At 40.4% G+C, this 18,875-nt stretch overlaps 2 protein-coding genes across 4 annotated transcripts; one reads left to right on the forward strand and one right to left on the reverse strand.

Moving 5' to 3' along the window:
• Window positions 1–919: 919 nt before the first annotated feature.
• Window positions 920–13,331, reverse strand: LOC5519595 (T-complex protein 1 subunit zeta). Of its 2 annotated transcripts, XM_048727135.1 has the most exons (19): window positions 13,158–13,331; window positions 12,326–12,389; window positions 9,579–9,629; window positions 9,247–9,309; window positions 8,971–9,051; window positions 8,525–8,638; window positions 8,123–8,226; window positions 7,722–7,832; window positions 7,045–7,159; window positions 6,624–6,668; window positions 5,835–5,917; window positions 5,340–5,436; window positions 3,236–3,302; window positions 2,370–2,450; window positions 2,191–2,291; window positions 1,905–1,991; window positions 1,688–1,736; window positions 1,383–1,455; window positions 920–1,204 (listed from the first exon to the last, which is right to left on the reverse strand). In XM_048727135.1, the coding sequence occupies exons 1-19, from the start codon at window positions 13,292–13,294 to the stop codon at window positions 1,129–1,131; spliced, it is 1,599 nt and encodes a 532-aa protein (XP_048583092.1). In that variant the 5' UTR covers window positions 13,295–13,331; the 3' UTR covers window positions 920–1,128. The 2 variants fall into 2 exon arrangements, with proteins under 2 accessions (XP_048583092.1, XP_048583093.1); XM_048727136.1 differs by lacking the exons at window positions 920–1,204; window positions 1,383–1,455 and adding an exon at window positions 1,473–1,571.
• A 255-nt stretch (window positions 13,332–13,586) lies between these two features.
• LOC5519596 (malectin-A) lies at window positions 13,587–16,948 on the forward strand. Of its 2 annotated transcripts, XM_001639426.3 has the most exons (4): window positions 13,588–14,030; window positions 15,392–15,568; window positions 16,142–16,199; window positions 16,362–16,948. In XM_001639426.3, exons 1-4 carry the CDS (start codon window positions 13,686–13,688, stop codon window positions 16,580–16,582), a joined length of 801 nt encoding a protein of 266 aa, XP_001639476.3. In that variant the 5' UTR covers window positions 13,588–13,685; the 3' UTR covers window positions 16,583–16,948. The 2 variants fall into 2 exon arrangements, with proteins under 2 accessions (XP_048583094.1, XP_001639476.3); XM_048727137.1 differs by lacking the exon at window positions 16,142–16,199 and having other exon boundaries at window positions 13,587–14,030.
• Window positions 16,949–18,875: the final 1,927 nt, after the last annotated feature.

An 18,875-nucleotide genomic window follows, 5' to 3' on the forward strand; every position in this document is an offset into this window, starting at 1 on the left:
AAACGCTTGGGACTAGGGCTGGGTTAGGATATAATACTGTAATAAGAGGTTGCCGTTGGGGTACCTCACATAACCTGACTCACTAAGGCTAAGTTCAAACGTCGTATTATCCACGAGCTGTATTCAATGCAAATGCATGTAAATGACGATGAAACAATCGACTTGATTCTATTGCACACATTTACAGTACATTGAATACGGCTGATGGATAATAAAACGTTTGAACTTAGCCTAATACCATTTGTGCTATGAGAATATCACGAAATAGGTGCAACCAAGTCTAGAAAACCCCACATTTTTTTCCGGCTTGAAATTTGTGACTACGCCCCGTTTTGATATCTCCTAGGGGGTTTTGATATCTCCTATATTTTTAAGGTTAAAATTTAATTTCTCTCCCCCCCCCCCCCCCTGGGTTCTTAAATATCCCCAAGAGTGAGTGAAGCGTTAGGAGACGGAAACTCGAATTGGTCTGACCCGAAAGACTAGCAACACAGGAGAAACAAGCTGAAAATAGCTTGAGCTAATGCCTCATACAGTATATAGAAAACATAACTTTGGCAAAAGAGCCGAAGACATCCCTTCCCAAACCCCCAACTAAGGAAACCCGGCAACCCACTATGGGCGCGCATGTCCAGTCTCTGGTGGTCAGAGGCCTGTCGCCCCCAGAGTTGCAAGGCCCCTGCCGGCTTTCACATCGTTTAAGGGTTTTCGGTAGGGATAGAAGCCAGGGTACAGGTTGCTATTTCCGAAACGAAGTTCGAAGCTGGAGTTTTCACGTTGTAGTTTGGAGGAAAATGGCTGAAAGGCATAGAGTACATTTCACGTCCTTTCTATTGTTTTCTCCGTTGCCTTTCTTTGCGGTACCTTCGTCCCTCCTTAACCAGTAGTACGTTAAAAATAAGTCAAAACAACATGTACATTCAGGAATAATAATTGCTTTTAATTGCGCAAGATTCTCTAACAATCTTCACAAGGCTCAATATTACAAAGTTCCAATATTAACGGACCTTTTTGAGACGGGGGTGTGCATCTGTATTCGTGACGCAGCCAATCAGATAAAGCAGCGCCAAATAGGTGTGGAGTGCTTTACAATATCACACTAATGGGGGGGGGGGGGGGAGAATGGGGTTAATTTCCTTTGAGCGATGACATGCCAGCTCGCATCACTTCGTCGACCAATAGAAGATTGCTGGCAATCACAGTACTAAAACACAACACAACTTTCATGAGAAGGATCCACAGAAGAAGATATCGAACGATCAGGCAAGAGATACTGTGTTTGGTCACATGGGTCCAGGTAGTACTGTGGAGTCGAAGTGTTTTTCGAAAGAATGTAAAATTGGTAAAATTCCGAACCCTTATAACGCAAGTATGCATCTTACCACGAGTGCAGAAGCTGCCGTTTGACCCGATAGTTATCCCACACGCCCGCATCGGCTGGTATCATAGCTTCACCTAAACGAAAATGACAAGATTACAATCAGATAGCTATGGCAGACCCCACTGCAGGCAAAAGAGATAAGTTCGCGAATCATGGGTCACGCCCGCATAAGCTGGAATCATAGCTTCACCTAGACAATGATGGCAAGAAAACAATCAGGTTGTCCAAAGGTAGGTAACCCCCTCCCCCTTCAAGAAAATTCTGGATCGGGCGTTAAGGTTACCATGCACTGTTAAATGCTATTACCTGAGGAAAGGTCAACACCAACTGGTGTGTTGCTATCAGCATACTCCTCCTAAACAAACAGAACAGGGTGATTAGATTAGTCCTCAGATAATATACAGTGGAAAGGATATGACTGTCTACATATCATACGCTCGATGGCTAAGCCGTCTCATGTTTCAGTGCATGTGCAATGCCAACGAAACAGTAAGAGAAAGAAAATCCTAACAAAGGCATTTACCAGTAACTTGACCATAGTCTCCTGAGGATCAAACCCAGAGTTCTGAGCCAGGGTTTTGGGAATCACGAGCAAGGCGTCAGCGAATGCCTGGAAATAAAAATATCATGCCAATTAAAAATCAGTTTGTGACCTAAACGCAAGTTGTTGCATGGTGTTAGGGTTAATTGAAATTGCACTATTGAAGTATCACTTCCACTTTGAGACAGGTGTATTATAATGGAAGGTGAGAGTGGGTTTGGCCCTTGCTCAAAAATTTTATATCGATAACTCATTCTCCCACACTTACTTGAACGCCCAGTCGTGCCCGACCTTTGACTGTCTTTTTAAAATCTATCAAAGCTGCATGTATTGCGATCTCCAAGGCACCAGCGCCTGGCACAACACACCCTAGAGACAACAATTAAATATTACATACATGAGTGTTTGAGTGTTTTGGTATTTCTGCAATATTCGAAACTATCTTACCATCCTCAATTGCATTCTTGACAGCTCTTAAGCCATCACGGATCGCATCCTTGATCTGGCTCAGGGTGTGTTTGTTAGGACCTTGTAAGACAAAATGTAAACTTGAGAATAGTCTTACTGTAATCAGTAGACATACAGTACAGTACTATTGAGTGACTAAGCAAGGCTTGTTTTAGATAGAGACATCTAAATACAGCATCAAGTAAAAACAAATATGTTGGGCAGAGTTGCTGCTGCTTGTATACAGAGGAAATCTATCACTGTCAACGAATACACTCTTTTTTATAAAAACGTCTAATTTTGAGTTGAGGCTGGGCCGTTCTTATTTTTGGGACATTTTCAGGCTGAATATGTTCTTATGGTGTTCTTACATTTTAGTATATATAAGAATATACCCAATGAATTATTAGGAAGAGAATTACACTAATGATCAATAGCAATAATAAGGTATGATTCTGCATTTTAAAACCATCGGGACTAAAAAAAGAAATTTTTTTTCTGCTATTTGAGCCTCGGCATGTTCTTAGCATATTCTTAAAATTTGTGTACTCTCCGGCTTGACGTTCTTATAAAAAAGGTTCATATAAAACAAAAAGGTTTAACAGTTTACAATGGTCTGATCATTTTGCAGGCATGAGAATAGCCCAGTTTCGAATTGCCATGTTCCAGTTGGGCAGACACTAAGGACATATCTTCAAGCTCCGGTCCAAAAAACAGCTTGCAAATAAGCAAGATTATTGAAACTTTCTGGTGCAAGAAATTCCTCTCAAGCAGAGGCCCCCACTGTGTTAATGTGTCTCTGTTCCATGTGGCGAGTGGAGACAGTGGCAGTTAATAATGACAACTGTAAGGGGTCTTGTACCAACCTTTTATTAGGATAGTGACAGACTCAGGGTGCTTGCAGTCTTCTATAAAAGTGTACTTGTCTTCTCCCTAGATCAGGGAATTATGTGGATAGTAGAGGACAACTGTCAGTATCAGCACTGTCACAATGCATACCAGACATGCAGTGCTTACTGTATCTAGCTCAGAGGTAGTGACGAAGTTATGTCTCATCCAAATTAGTCAGACATAATGGAATATCATCATCATTGAAAGAAATAATTGCTAAATGACTGGAATGATGCCCCGCCTCTTTCTCAATCTACATACTAACCAGGATACACAGGGTAACATTGACAACTCTTTCCAGTTTGTCCAAGAGCACAATCAATCCCCACCCCTCCTTTAGGTTCCCATCCTTTTCTTGAAAGGAATCATCTGATAAACGTATTCAGAGTCCAGTCCAGCATGCCCAAGGACATCAGTGGATAACGCCTACCCCCATCCTCTCCCCCCCCTCCCCCAAAAGGGACCATCTGACACTTACCAACACATGTTCATAGACAAGTCCAGCATGCCCAAGGACATCAGTGGATAACGCCTACCCCCATCCTCTCCCCCCCCCTCCCCAAAAAGGGACCATCTGACACTCACCAACACATGTTCATAGACAAGTCCAGCATGCCCAAGGACATCAGTGGATAACGCCTACCCCCATCCTCCCCCCCACTCCCCAAAAAGGGACCATCTGATACTCACCAACACATGTTCATAGACAAGTCCAGCATGCCCAAGGACATCAGTGGATAACGCCTACCCCCATCCTCTCCCCCCCCTCCCCAAAAAGGGACCATCTGATACTCACCAACACATGTTCATAGACAAGTCCAGCATGCCCAAGAACATCAGTGGATAACGCCTACCCCCATCCTCTCCCCCCCCCTCCCCAAAAAGGGACCATCTGACACTCACCAACACATGTTCATAGACAAGTCCAGCATGCCCAAGAACATCAGTGGATAACGCCTACCCCCATCCTCTCCCCCCCTCCCCAAAAAGGGACCATCTGATACTCACCAACACATGTTCATAGACAAGTCCAGCATGCCCAAGGACATCAGTGGATAACGCCTACCCCCATCCTCTCCCCCACCCCTCCCCAAAAAGGGGCCATCTGATATTCACCAACACATGTTCATAGACAAGTCCAGCATGCCCAAGGACATCAGTGGATAACGCCTACCTCCATCCTCTTCCCCCCCCCCCTCCCCAAAAAGTGACCATCTGACACTCACCAACACATGTTCATAGACAAGTCCAGCATGCCCAAGAACATCAGTGGATAACGCCTACCCCCATCCTTCCCCCCCACTCCCCAAAAAGGGACCATCTGATACTCACCAACACATGTTCATAGACAAGTCCAGCATGCCCAAGAACATCAGTGGATAACGCCTACCCCCATCCTCTCCCCCCCCCCTCCCCAAAAAGGGACCATCTGATACTCACCAACACATGTTCATAGACAAGTCCAGCATGCCCAAGAACATCAGTGGATAACGCCTACCCCCATCCTCTCCCCCCCTCCCCAAAAAGGGACCATCTGACACTCACCAACACATGTTCATAGACAAGTCCAGCATGCCCAAGGACATCAGTGGATAACGCCTACCCCCATCCTCTCCCCCCCCTCCCCAAAAAGGGACCATCTGATACTCACCAACACATGTTCGTAGACAAGTCCAGCATGCCCAAGGACATCAGTGGATAACGCCTACCCCCATCCTCTCCCCCACCCCTCCCCAAAAAGGGACCATCTGATATTCACCAACACATGTTCATAGACAAGTCCAGCATGCCCAAGGACATCAGTGGATAACGCCTACCCCCATCCTCTCCCCCCCTCCTCCCCAAAAAGGGACCATCTGACACTCACCAACACATGTTCATAGACAAGTCCAGCATGCCCAAGGACATCCGTGGATAACGCCTACCCCCATCCTCCCCCCCTCCCCAAAAAGGGACCATCTGACACTCACCAACACATGTTCGTAGACAAGTCCAGCATGCCCAAGGACATCAGTGGATAACGCCTACCCCCATCCTCTCCCCCCCTCCCTCCCCAAAAAGGGACCATCTGACACTCACCAACACATGTTCATAGACAAGTCCAGCATGCCCAAGGACATCAGGGGTCAAATCTTCCACAGAGTTGATGGCAAGTCCTCCGCAAGCCAGGGGGATTCTAAGAGGGGCAACACAGAATTCTGTGACTATAAGCACCTTAAGCTCCTATTTGTCATGGTCACCTGTTGTGCCAATCCTTCTCAGAGGTAGTGACGAAGTTATGCCTCATCAAGTGTGGTACAGGTATAATGGACTATATCATCATGGATATTGGCACTAGTTACTGGAGCAGTATGTAGGTACTTATCAAAATTGTGCAGTTGTAGGTGCATGGCTAGGTTTGGGCAAAGGTTGCATATCCCCTTCAATTAAAAAAAGTAGTGTTTTTCGGTTGGGCTTTCCCTCCACCCCCTAGGCAGACCCTGGCTATGTGCATGAGTAGGATGGTTTTTGGATGACTCAATAGATATAGGGTTATAAGAACTCTAAAGGCAAGACTGGTGTCACTGGTGCTACCTTTCCATGTTTCTTCTCTTGGCTCGGCGCAGTGCCACAACACCCTCCTTGGCCAGCATGTCTAGAGAGAATGGGTCAATGCCCTGGGGATTCATACAAATAGTACAAACATTAGTATGTACATCACAACACAACACACACTACTGTATGCAAGAAAAGAGTAGGTAATCCAATCTCAGCGGTAGTGACAAAAAAGACTCAACATGTCCTTGGACAGATCAGGACAGTGTTTAGATTTAATCATGGACTGGCTAATAAAATGTTGATCAAAAAGAGAGGAGAGTTAGTGAGCGTTTCTGCTCGTACAAATGTGTTAGTGTGCATTCTAGCGCTCTTGTTGACTCAAATTTGACATTAGGGTCAATGAGAGATTTTGCCATTCTACCCTGGTTCCAGAGCCTCAAACGTGTCTCTATTTGGTGACCAGCGGAGTTCAGTGCAGAGGTGCTTGACAGGAGGCTCTGGCCTCTCAAAGTGTTATATTGATTTATGCCTCACTTCCATGTGAACGTTTTGTGATTAGCATATGTCAGTTTCACGTATGCCATTAATGCATGTCAATAAGAGTTGAGTATTTCTTGTCATCAGTCTTCATCATTTGCAATCATTCGTTAGGAGAACTAAATCTGTTTTTTTTTTAATACATCTTTTGATAAATCCTTTGGTCCAATAATGAGTTAACAATAACCATGACCACTCTTATCAACTGTCAGGCTGTAACTGCTAGAGAAAGATGAGCTCTTATTAACTCTTGTTAAATTGAGAATGTTGGGAAAATCCAGACCATACCTTTTGGTTAATCACTACAAAGCCTTTATTGTTGCCCTCACAGACCTGCACAACAAACGTGAAGTGTTTAAGAAAACAAGCAACTGTATACAAAATATTTGAAAGAATCCAGGATAATTTCCATGATTTTACATTCTTTTAAGGTTTCAAAACAATATTGTTTGCATTGCCATAAAAACTCTCAGCTTCCAATAATGTTTTTAAGCACCACATATGATTAGCAAAGATGCAGGATTTTTAAACGTTTAAAAACGTTTCGGATATGAGATTTTTGGTGTCTATTGAGTGAATGGCTTGGTGTTACGCAAGAGCATCACAAGCCCCATGTACTATTACATGAGGATGACAAACCCTGAAACACTTATTAGAAGTTTATTTGATTGGCACCCTATAAACATAACCAAGTATCAATTTACTGCACCTGCTTCTTGAGATCAATAATCTTCTGTACTTTATCATCAGTGAACTTGCGTTCTGCTGCAACAAGCTTCTCTCTCTCCTCTGAACTCTTGTAGAAAAAGCCAGAGTTTACTTCACTATAAAATAAAATAAAAAAACAAATGTGAAGATCAGTTCTTGAGAGGACCCAAGTGTAATGCCTGTGTGTATTTGGATACCAGACTTTATTTTCATGTGTCGACTATGAGCCTCAGGCATTTAAAATGTAGACAACATTAAAATGTTTTTGCTTGTGCTTGAGGTTTCTGATCAGCACATTCACACAAGAACAAAACAACAGCTTGAATTACTTGTGTGACCTTGTGGCCCCTAATAAGAGGCAGCCACAGAAGGTTCCTTTTTGCATGAGGCATAGTTACCAGAGTATAATGCCTGGTTCACACTAGTGACATAACAACATAATGACATAGGCGTGTGCACCCTTATGTTCATAATGTTCAAGTGTGAATGGTTCAACATTTTGACATAAGCCCAACATAATGACATGAAAATAACCACATAAGATAATTGTTTTTTTCATTTGTCTCACTATCTCTATGTTGTTATCTTAGGCTTAAAATATTGCGCGCCTATGTTATGTCGTTATGTCACTACTGTGCAGTAGGCATAACTGCACAAACAAAGATCACAGCCACCCACCTCTTTTCATACTCCATGGAGACATTACAGGTAAGAATAAAAGCATCCTCCACCATCTTCTTCATGTCAGGGTGTCTTGCTCCATGGTCCATTACCAGTCCTTTCACCAGTCTGTGTGACAGAACACAGAGAAGAATTATAGGGGAAATTATCCTTTAAGGAGATGTGCTCATTATAATTTGTAAGGGGCACACGAGACATACAAAACAGATGTTCTAATTGGTTCATTCAGTATAACATAGTTTTCAGATGCAAGTTTCAATTTCCCAACTCAGAGGGTAATTCAATTCAGGCCTGTGAGGGCCTGTTTATTTATACTGAAGCGAAGTGTATGAATAAAGCACAAATAAAAATACTAATTCAGTGATTTGTAATAAGTAACATCCAATATTTGTCTTTACTTTGAATCAGAGTCTGTCTTGTGCCGCATCTCCATAACCTCCACCATGTGAAGATCAATGGGCTTCTTGGGCTTTCTGATGGTCAGTACGGCATCTACCACAACCTATGAAAATAGGGTGTCCCAATAAACAACATCTACAACAATCTTTGATGTAACAGTGTGCCACAATACGGTAAACAGCATTAACAACAAAATGCAATCATCCTGTGTCACTCTAAATAACATCTAACAAAAAAATTTAGCAACTTGTATGTGTTGATGTTGATTGCTCTCTTATTAGACACAGAGACTTACATTGAGACATCTTCTGTTAGAAAAAATTGTGTGCAATTTGTTGGAATTACATTCCATCCTTATATTTCTGCTGTTAAAGGTTTTACTGGGTATGCTTGAAGCTTACCTCTGTTAGTAAATCAGCCAGCTCAGTCCTGACTTTAGTCCGAAGAGATGTCTTGGCAACATTAATCAGAGTGTCTCTATCCATTTCTCGGCTCACTTTTACTTCTTCAAGGACCTGTAAGAAGATTGAGCAACATTATTTAAAGTCTTCATCAATAAATATAACCGGAATAATAAAACTCTTTTGAGGGAAGGGGCTCAAGACAAAATTCTGAGACAAAATATTTGGATTGAAGATTATCTGGATATACAGTAGGTGGTCTGAGGCATATTGCCCTAATAGGAATTTTGACATTTTCAAGCTTAAATGCTAAAGATTGCTAAGACTTAATAGAAAGTAGCTTTAGCACATATAACTTTCCCCTCAAATTCTTCTAAAAAAAACCAGTGTGTTTTTGTGGGTGGGTGGGAGGAAGGAAGGGGGATTATCTGCTGTTTAGTTTTTACCTCAAGTGCTTTCTTCTTTGCCACTTCAAATCCTTCTGTAACAAGCCTTGGATGCAATCCCTCGGATACATAAAGGTCAGCCTGTCAAGAGCACACATTTGTTAGCATCATCATCTAAAAATACTCATGATTAATAATATGTACCAGCCTGTGCTATTCCAATATCTGCTAGACTGGTCAATTAAAGGGTTATTCTACTGTCAAAAAAACTGTCAATTTTACAACGCTAGAAATTCAAAATTAGTCACAGTAGTTGTCACAATATTCTGCACATACCTGTTTTAAGAGTTCCCCAATTATCATGACATTGGATGTAGTTCCATCACCAGTAATGTCATCCTGGGAAATATCAAAATATCACAAATTAAGTAACAAAAAAAAAATATATAAACAGTATCATAGGGTATCACAATAATAAAAAAATATGAAACAGATGAGTTATGGGAATCACTATGATGGTCTATTTCAAAATTGCCTAATTTCATAATAAGTCTGCAAATTAGAGATGAAACCCACAGTACTGCCCTATAATTCTTGTTTATAATAACAGGGTCTTTGTAGCAATGAGCATCATCAACAGTTAGCAGTAAAACCTTAATATTGCATACCTGAGCAGTGGCAACTCTCGCAATCAGTGATGCTGTGGGATGCTGGATTTGCTGTTGAGATAAAAATAGACATGAAAATCAAAGAAGGAGGAGGAAAGTATTTGCATTTAAAGTAAAGTAAGCATTGTCTAGACATTCACATCAGTACACCGTGTTGTCACGCAATGGACTTTACATAGAGACATTTGATTGTTTAGTTATTTACCTAGTGGTTTGATCATATTACGACCATATTAGCACATTACCCAGGGCTTCTGAAATTACGCGCTTGTGCGGAAGCGTGTAATTTGGCTTTTTCGTGTAATCCACGCAATCCACAAATTTATGCGTAATTTGGCTAAATTTTGAAAGACAAAACATTTAATTGCACAGCTGATGTGTTCTTTTAGGGTTCTTACCTCTGTTACTTGTAAAAAAAGAGAGATATTCTTTGTAATGCGATGTTTCGAACTGAACTTCAAAAACAAATAAAATGACTAGCCGTTCTTTGCTGAATCGCGAAGGCCTAGGATTAATAATAATATACCTTTTTTAACCCTTTCAGGCCGGTGAACGTCAAATGACGTGTTGCGTTACATAGCGTTATCTTACGGTGAACGTCATTTGACGTTTTCCCTAGTGACCTTTAAAAACTGACCAATAACTCTTTACCACTTCCTTATATGGGAATGCCATGTGCTTCAGTAGATAGAGCGTGAAATTTCACACAACTTTCTTATACAACTTGCGATCATTCGAACAATATCTACTGTGATAAATCACCGTTTTTTACACTGTTTTGAACTCCATTTTGACCAAATGGATTCATGGTTTGAAGATATCTTCGGAGAGTCCGATGATGAAGAGTTTGAGGGCTTTGAAAGCCAAGAAATTGGCGGTTCAAGCTCGGATAGCTTTTCCGAAGATGAAGGCCACGAGAGCGAAGACATTCAAGACGAGATTTTTCGAGAAATTCTTCGCCGATCTCTATTCCTGACTTCACTCCTAGATGCGGCCCGAAAAACCTACCTGGAAACTTGTCTCCCCTATCTTTCTCTGAGTTGTTTTTCAACTCAGAGGTGATAGAACTCATTGTGACCGAGACTAATAAGTATGCGTTTCAATGCAACACTGACGAGTTTGACGACGAAGGAAGGAAGAAAGCTAAGGACGCGAATTGGTTCGACAAAGAGAGAAACATCAAACCTCTAACAGTCAAAGAACTGAAGGCGTTTCTCGGCATCACCATCATGATGGGCATTGTTGACCTCAGCGATCAGCATCGCTCATACTATACGGTATCCTCGAGACGACACGTGAAATGGTGGAAATATTTATTTTATTTTTACATGGACATCTCAATAATCAATGCATGGCAGCTCCATGGCCAGAGTGCTGAAGCGAAACTTACTAACTTCGAGTTTAGACTTGCACTTGCAAAGAGCCTCATTGGAACTTACGAGGGAAGACAGCGAGTCGGACGTCCGTGCGTTCTCCCGGTTATCGCGGATGTCGAGCACTTTTCGGAGAAATTGGCAGACAAGGCGAAAGCCTGTAAAAACTGCCAATCTAAAAACAAGCGCCTAAAAGCTGGAAATAAGGCAGTGAAACGTGCAAAGGAAACGCGAAACGGGTGCCGAAAGTGTGATGTTCACTTGTGCGTGGGAGACTGCTTTCGTGAATGGCACCAGCAGCGCAGAGACGACAAGAAATAAACTGAAATACGGACATTCCCCTGCTTGATGAAAGGACAGCAATAACATTAGAGCTTAGTTTAATACTCCATGCCACTGAATTTTAGTTTCTATAACTTTCTGCTAAGGTATAGTAAATTGTTCTCTTGACAAAGACTGTACAATAGGTGTTTTAGTGGCGGGAAATTCAAAAACATGATTTTCATTGCTTTGTAATTCTCTTAAACCAAGCTTGTTTGACCCCATTTTAGGCTTAAAAGAATAATTATTATATGGGGAGTAAGCAATTTCTATATTGTTAGCTACAATAATCAGTAGTTTCCTTACAATAAAGCAATGTTTGAAGGTGACTATAACTTGAGTTGTGTGAGGTTAATTAATTCAGAACAGGGGGTCATTTGTCAGTTCTGGAAACTTAGGCCTGAAAGGGTTAATTGGCTGGTGGCTAGGAGCCAATGAAAACTTGCCTAAGATATTTTCACGCAAAAAAAATAACCCCTTCAAGTTATTTCGTGCTTTCCTTCGGTACAAAATGTAGTTTGGGCGTAACAGTTGATATTCCGTGTAATTTAGCGCGTAATTCAGTAAAGAATCCGGCAAAATTTTGATTTTTAAAGAAAAATGTATTGCAAAATCCAGCATAAATTAGCGCGTAATGATTGATTTTCCGCGTAATTTAGCGCGTAATTTAGCGCGTAATTTAGCAAAGAATCCTGTGTAATTTTGAGTTTTTTCTCTCGTTATTCCAGAAGCCCTGATTACCATGTAATCCACTAGTTGCCTTTGTATTCTTGACATTTGGTAGCTTGTAACCGCCCTTAAAATCATTCCTTTTTACCAAACAATTCACTTCCTTCTAATAAATATCACTATGAGTACCAGTGGGCCTTTATTGGACTGGGAGAGAAGGTAACACTACCGTCTGAGGGTAAGGTCTATCGCCCCCTTCTCTGAAAGAAACCTGGGTCAACCCCATTTGTATGGCGTACAATACAGTGGTTATTATGCTTGCAAATGACAATATAACTATGCTCACTTTTATAAACTAAGACAATGCATTTTTTTATTTCTCACCATTTCATGCAACAACACGTTTCCATCCTTAGTCAACTTTATATCACCTGATCCAGATACCAACCTAAAAAAAAAACAATATGGTACTAAGATATCCAAATTTCATCATGTTCACTCTATCATATTTCTTAAAAATTGCATGAAGTTCATTCTTCTCTTGGTTGTTCTACAGGAATCGTTGATATACTTAATACAAACAGCAGAGTTCAAAATAGCGGCCAGCTGCCAGCCATAGCCGGCTGTCTTCTGGTCTTTGCTGGCTCTTTTTTTTCTGTATTCCCCTTTCATAATTTGAGGATGCAGGCGTTTTTTTGCCACAAAATTCCAGAAAGCCGGCAAAATCTAGCAGATTTAAAAAAGTTATTTTGAACCCTGAACAGACATTCCGACACGCCTTATAGAAAAAGACAGGTTGCTAAGCCGAATGGTGAACTCAAGAAAGCTTTTATTAAAGTACAACTATACCCAGGTTTACTCGATTCAACTGTCATAAATAATCCACCACCAAACATCAAGGTTCTAGGCTGAGTAGTTGATCTTATTCACAGCAAAGAGTTCGGGAAATAGGGTGTTTTTTAACAGTACACAAATAATCTTTGACAGCCAAGTAAGAGTGAGTATAATTTAACAGTGATGTACTTTCCTGAACAACTTATCAACCTTGAAATTTTATTACAATGAATGAGTAATATTACATCAGATATTAAGTATAGTTGTCAAGGAATCGTGAAAAGAAATCGCTTATCTAAAGATTCGCTCGTTGTCAAATTTCACCGGGCGCACGTGTTTGTAGCTTTAGATTTTTGTGCTTACTGTACGCGAAGTTACTTACATTTTCATGGTCCCTTTCGGGCCTAAATTTGTCTTCAGTACATCTTGAAGTCCTCTGGCTGCCGTTATATTAAGGCTAAGCGCTGCTGCTGAGCGAGCGACTTCAGCTTTTGGGTTGAGCGATTTGATGGCCGCCATTTTATGAGAAAAGAGGGAAGGGAAAGCTGAAGCCTCGATTTCGTTTAAGACAGGTAACCCAAGATTTCCAGTTAGTCTTCCGGCATCCACAGGCTACCCGAAATGTATAAAGAAACAAATTATCAAATTATAATTCTGTTTTTTCCGCAAAATTTTTAGAATTCAAATTTTATTTCAGAGAGATAAGATAACTATAAGAGTAAGATATCCATGGAGTCGTCGAATAAAAACTGTACAAATCTGGAAGTACGCATGCAAGAATTACAGCTGTGGACCCAGTCCTCCTCGGTTTTCAGTTTTTCTTTTCAAATACTAAATTGCTTTGGGGACCGCACATTCAGTGTTATCCATTCCAGCTTATTTTTGCTGATTCTGAACACATCTTAACGCAATGGATAACCTAGTATGTGAACTGATTTTTGTTCTTGTCATTGGTGTGTTTTCCGGCGAGGTTTGGTCGACCGGCGAAGTGGTTTACGCGGTAAATAGCGGAGGACCGGCTCACACGGATCTAAACGGCGTCCACTACCAAGCGGATAAATTGACAGTAGGGGTCTCCTCGGACTACGGGAAAATGCTGACGATCGGTCGAGTAGCACCTCCAGACCAAATACTCTACCAGACAGAAAGATACCATCTCTCTAATTTTGGCTATACCGTTCCGATCAAGGAAAACGGCGAATATGTATTAGTGTTAAAGTTTTGTGAAGTCTACTTTCAAGCTCCTAGATTGAAGGTAAGAATGCTATGTAAAAAATACTCTTATATATCACAAATTTAGTCATGGATCCTGTGGACTAGAGGTTATAAATTTTAGATAATGCCACATTTTAAAGCGTTATTATGTAGCTTGAATTATTTATTTTTTTCTTGGTCAATCATGATTAAACACGACTCTCACTTAGAGCGGCACAGCAAACATTCAAATGAGATTACTTCTTGTTTATACGCTTTCTCCTAAACTCATAAACCCTTCTTACCGACGGGTAAATTTATATTTTCCTTACAAATAAAAATGAAGAGATTATTCCTTTAACTGTTTTTAAAACTTTTTTCATTAAATCGTTCACAATAAGTGAACTTCTGCTCTAAGTTTTACACCTGTTTGTCACACCTAAAAAAAATGGCACCCTAATATTGTCTTTCCGACTTTTTTTTGTTTATCTCGTCCTTTCTCTTGCCTTTTTAACTTGTGAATCCATTCATATTGTTGTTGATTATCATCTCAGTTCTTTAGTTTAGTTCATTAGTTGCACCAGCTGTCACTATAAACACACAGTGGATAGATGAGCGGTAACCGCTCAAGGAGCTAATTGTGGGTAGTTGTTTTAATTTTCTTGAATAATGTGAAGAAATGTTCTTTCTTTATTTAGATAGTGGAAGCATAAATGGATTTCGTGATGTCATTGAAATAGAAATTTTCCACTTGCTTGTGTACAGTATAGGGTTCAAAATAATTTTTTTTAAATTGCTAGATTTTGCTAGCTTTGTGGATTTTGGTGGAAAAAAAGCCTGCATACTTAAAATAAGAGAGGGGAATAAAGAAAAAAAAAAGAGCCATCAAAGACCAGAAAACAGCTGGCTTTTGCCAGCAGGCGGTCATTATTTTGAACCCTCCAGTAGGACAATATCACATTTGGTGTCACAAATAATCATATAATAGTCAACATGGTAAAATCGATTACAATTTCTTGTACTTTTTTAATCCTCTTCGTTCCCTACATACACTTTAAACACTTCAGTATTCCTATTGAAAAGCTGTTTGTGTGAGCCCCTCAAATGCCATCATTGGTATAAGATAGACAAATCAGTATACACTTTTGATGAAAACTCTCACATAACAGATGAAAAAAATATATATATTTATGTGTTTTTATGTAATTTTAGAAATAAAACTGCCCAAATTTCTTCTAAGGTTATCTATCATTGCTTTCTCCATAATATGTGTGGACAGATCAACTAGAGGCCTTGTTCTTATATTAGACTTAGTAAAGCTGTAAATCTTCAGAAAGCTTCTGTATATCTCTTATTTATTTGAAAAATCAAATAAAGAGCTATTGGCAATTGTTGTAATGTTTTTATTTTATTTTATTTCAGGTGTTTGATGTATCAATCAATTCCCATCCAGTTATTCAAGGATTAGATATTTATGAGAAAGTTGGGAGAGGCATTGCCCATGATGAATATGTTCCTTTCACTATTCGCGACAATCAGCTGATTCACAACGGCAACACTATGCCTTTTACTGGAACTGTTTATGTAGAGTTTATAAAGGTATGTCGCTAGTTATTATCCTCAATTTTGTTATTGTTAAGCATTCAGCAGAGCTGTAGCAGCCCATGTAAGATTGGGGGGAGGGGGGAGGGCACAATACAGAAACATCAAGAAAATATTGTGGGGGCACAGTCATGCCCCTTCTGGTCATTTCCTTATAATTATTGGGGTAGGGGGATCTGGTTAAATATCTACTTTGTGTCATATTCATCCGGCTCAATTTTCTAGCCTACCGGGAGACATATCCCTTATGTACTATCAAAGTTAGAAGAGGAGCCTGTTTAAGGAATGGAGCACATTTTTGATTGTTTACAAGTGAAGCATACAGAACTTGAATATATGGATTTGTAAACAAAGTTTTGTTGCTTTTAGGGTCAATATCATTTTTTTTCTAATATCCATCAGTATTAATGCAGATTCATACATATTATGCTTTACTCTCTATGGAGTTCTGGTCACAGAGTCTTGGGGTGCAGGACTCCGGATATAATCGCAATTAAACTTACAAAGTGATAAAGACAAACATTGAAAAAGAGTAAAAATTGTTTGATGATGAACAATTTTGTTCCATAGGGAGTGTATGATAACCCCAAGATCAATGCTATGTTAATAATGAAGGGGACCTTGGAAGGTGAGTACTACATCCTGATGTAGTACTGTATATGGTGACAATCAACTTGATTTCATATGCCAATTTGATCTTGAGTTTAAATACTTTGGTTTGCAATAAGAACTTTGTGCAAATCTTTTTGGTCTTCACATCCATAATCTAAACACCCGTTTACATTTTTAGATGTCCCTAAACTTCCTGCACTTCCTGGCCCTCAAGATGAAGAAGAGGAGAAAGAGGAAGCAGAAGACACATCTAAAGAAGAAAAGCCAAAGAAGCAACGCAAAACTTCTGGTCCAAAAGCAGTAGATCCTTATGCAAATGACGACACTAGTATGCTGTTCCCCATCTGTATTGCTATCGGTGTATTTCTTCCTACTTTGTTCTGTTTGTGTAGGTTGTAACATGTTTTGATTGCAGGACAATTAGAATTTTATATTGTTGCTGTGACATTCTTCTTGTAACTTAGGGTTCGTAGGATTTTTTAGTTTTTTGTTAAGATTGCACTCTGAAAGTTTCAGATTTACCTAGACATTGTTAAAAAGATTACATTAATCTTTTTGATTTAATGTCCAGATTGGCTTAAATGGAATTGTATTTAGTACACTATGTTTCCTATTTTACTATTTGTCACTAATTTTAAACTGGCAATCAAGAGAATGCTGAGTTATTTAAAAAGGGACATACTTCAGCTTTTCATATATAACTTAAGCCTAAACATAATACCTAAATAAAGTATTTCTTAAAGTAAATAAATGCTGTTTTTAGTACCCTGTAGTAGCGCTGTAATTTTATGTCAGTTTGATTAACACTAACAACACAAGCAACAACACAACAACACAAACAACACAAACAACACAACAACACAAACAACACTCAACAGGCCTGTCACTAGCATGAGGCAAGTGAGGAAATCTTAAGACAAAGAAACTAAGTCCAAACTGAAACTATTGGCTTTCTTTACAAACAATTTTACCTTTTTTTAAACTTACACCAGGCTAGGAAAAATCTTGATTGTTCAGCCTCAAATTCCATCTTCCTCATGCTATTTAGGATTTCCCAGTTTATAGATTGGAGTTCAATAGCATTGTAGTATTTATCCACATAAATATTTTAAAACTACTTTTTATACTATTGTTGCAGCATGTACACACTAGGTGTGCATTGCTCATCATGTACACACTAGGTAAATATGATGTTTGCAGTACTTGCCATGTACACACTAGGTGATGTGTGCAGTACTTGTCATGTGCACATAGGTGATGTGTGTAGTGCTTGTCATATACACACTAGGTGATGTGCATAGTGCTTGTCATATACACACAAGGTGACATGTGTAATGCTTGTCATATACACACTAGGTGATGTGCGGTTTGTCATATACACACTAGGTGATGTGTGCAGTGCTTGTCATATATACACTAGGTGATGTGCATAGTGCTTGTCATATACACACTAGGTGATGTGTGCAGTGCTTGTCATATACACACTAGGTGATGTGCGTAGTGCTTGTCATATACACACTAGGTGATGTGTGCAGTGCTTGTCATATACACACTAGGTGATGTGCATAGTGCTTGTCATATACACACTAGGTGATGTGTGCAGTGCTTGTCATATACACACTAGGTGATGTGCATAGTGCTTGTCATATACACACTAGGTGATGTGTGCAGGGCTTGTCATGTACACACTAGGTGATGTGCGGTGCTTGTCATGTACACACTAGGTGATGTGCGGTGCTTGTCATGTACACACTAGGTGATGTGCGGTGCTTGTCATGTACACACTAGGTGATGTGTGGTGCTCGTCATGTACACACTAGGTGATGTGTGGTGCTCCTCATGTGCACACTAGATGATGTGCAGTGCTTGTCATGTACACACTAGGTGATGTGCGGTGCTCATCATGTACACACTAGGTGATGTGCGGTGCTTGTCATGTACACACTAGGTGATGTGCCGTGCTTGTCATGTACACACTAGGTGATGTGCGGTGCTTGTCATGTACACACTAGGTGATGTGCGGTGCTTGTCATGTACACACTAGGTGATGTGCGGTGCTTGTCATGTACACACTAGGTGATGTGCGGTGCTTGTCATGTACACACTAGGCGATGTGTGGTGCTCGTCATGTACACACTAGATGATGTGCATAGTGCTTGTCATGTACACACTAGGTGATGTGTGGTGCTTGTCATGTACACGTGTACTAGGTGATGTGCTGTGCTCGTTATGTACACACTAGATGATGTGCGGTGCTCTTCATGTACACACTTGGTGATGTGTGGTGCTCTTCATGTACACACTAGGTGATGTGCATAGTGCTTGTCATGTACACACTAGGTGATGTGCGGTGCTTGTCATTTACACACTAGGTGATGTGTGGTGCTCCTCTTGTGCACACTAGATGATGTGCAGTGCTCGTCATGTACACACTAGGTGATGTGCGGTGCTTGTCATGTACACACTAGGTAATGTGCGGTGCTCGTCATGTACACACTAGGTGATGTGCGGTGCTTGTCATGTACACACTAGGTGATGTGTGGTGCTCGTCATGTACACACTAGGCGATGTGTGGTGCTCGTCATGTACACACTAGGCGATGTGTGGTGCTCGTCATGTACACACTAGATGATGTGCATAGTGCTTGTCATGTACACACTAGGTGATGTGTGGTGCTTGTCATGTACACGTG

This window comes from Nematostella vectensis, chromosome 4 (genome assembly GCF_932526225.1).
Source record: "Nematostella vectensis chromosome 4, jaNemVect1.1, whole genome shotgun sequence".
Lineage (NCBI taxonomy): Eukaryota > Metazoa > Cnidaria > Anthozoa > Actiniaria > Edwardsiidae > Nematostella > Nematostella vectensis.

Excerpts from the sequence above, each read along its gene's own strand:
- LOC5519595 (XM_048727135.1), bottom strand. The coding sequence starts at position 13,294 with ATGGCGGCCATCAAATCGCTCAACCCAAAAGCTGAAGTCGCTCGCTCA. Across the intron at positions 8,639-8,970 it reads CAAAGAAGAAAGCACTTGAG|GTCCTTGAAGAAGTAAAAGT; the intron begins GTAAAAACTAAA and ends ATCTTCTTACAG. Across the intron at positions 1,205-1,382 it reads CGGCAGCTTCTGCACTCGTG|TACTGTGATTGCCAGCAATC; the intron begins GTAAGATGCATA and ends GTTGTGTTTTAG.
- LOC5519596 (XM_001639426.3), top strand. The coding sequence starts at position 13,686 with ATGGATAACCTAGTATGTGAACTGATTTTTGTTCTTGTCATTGGTGTG. Across the intron at positions 14,031-15,391 it reads TTCAAGCTCCTAGATTGAAG|GTGTTTGATGTATCAATCAA; the intron begins GTAAGAATGCTA and ends ATTTTATTTCAG. Across the intron at positions 15,569-16,141 it reads TTTATGTAGAGTTTATAAAG|GGAGTGTATGATAACCCCAA; the intron begins GTATGTCGCTAG and ends TTTGTTCCATAG.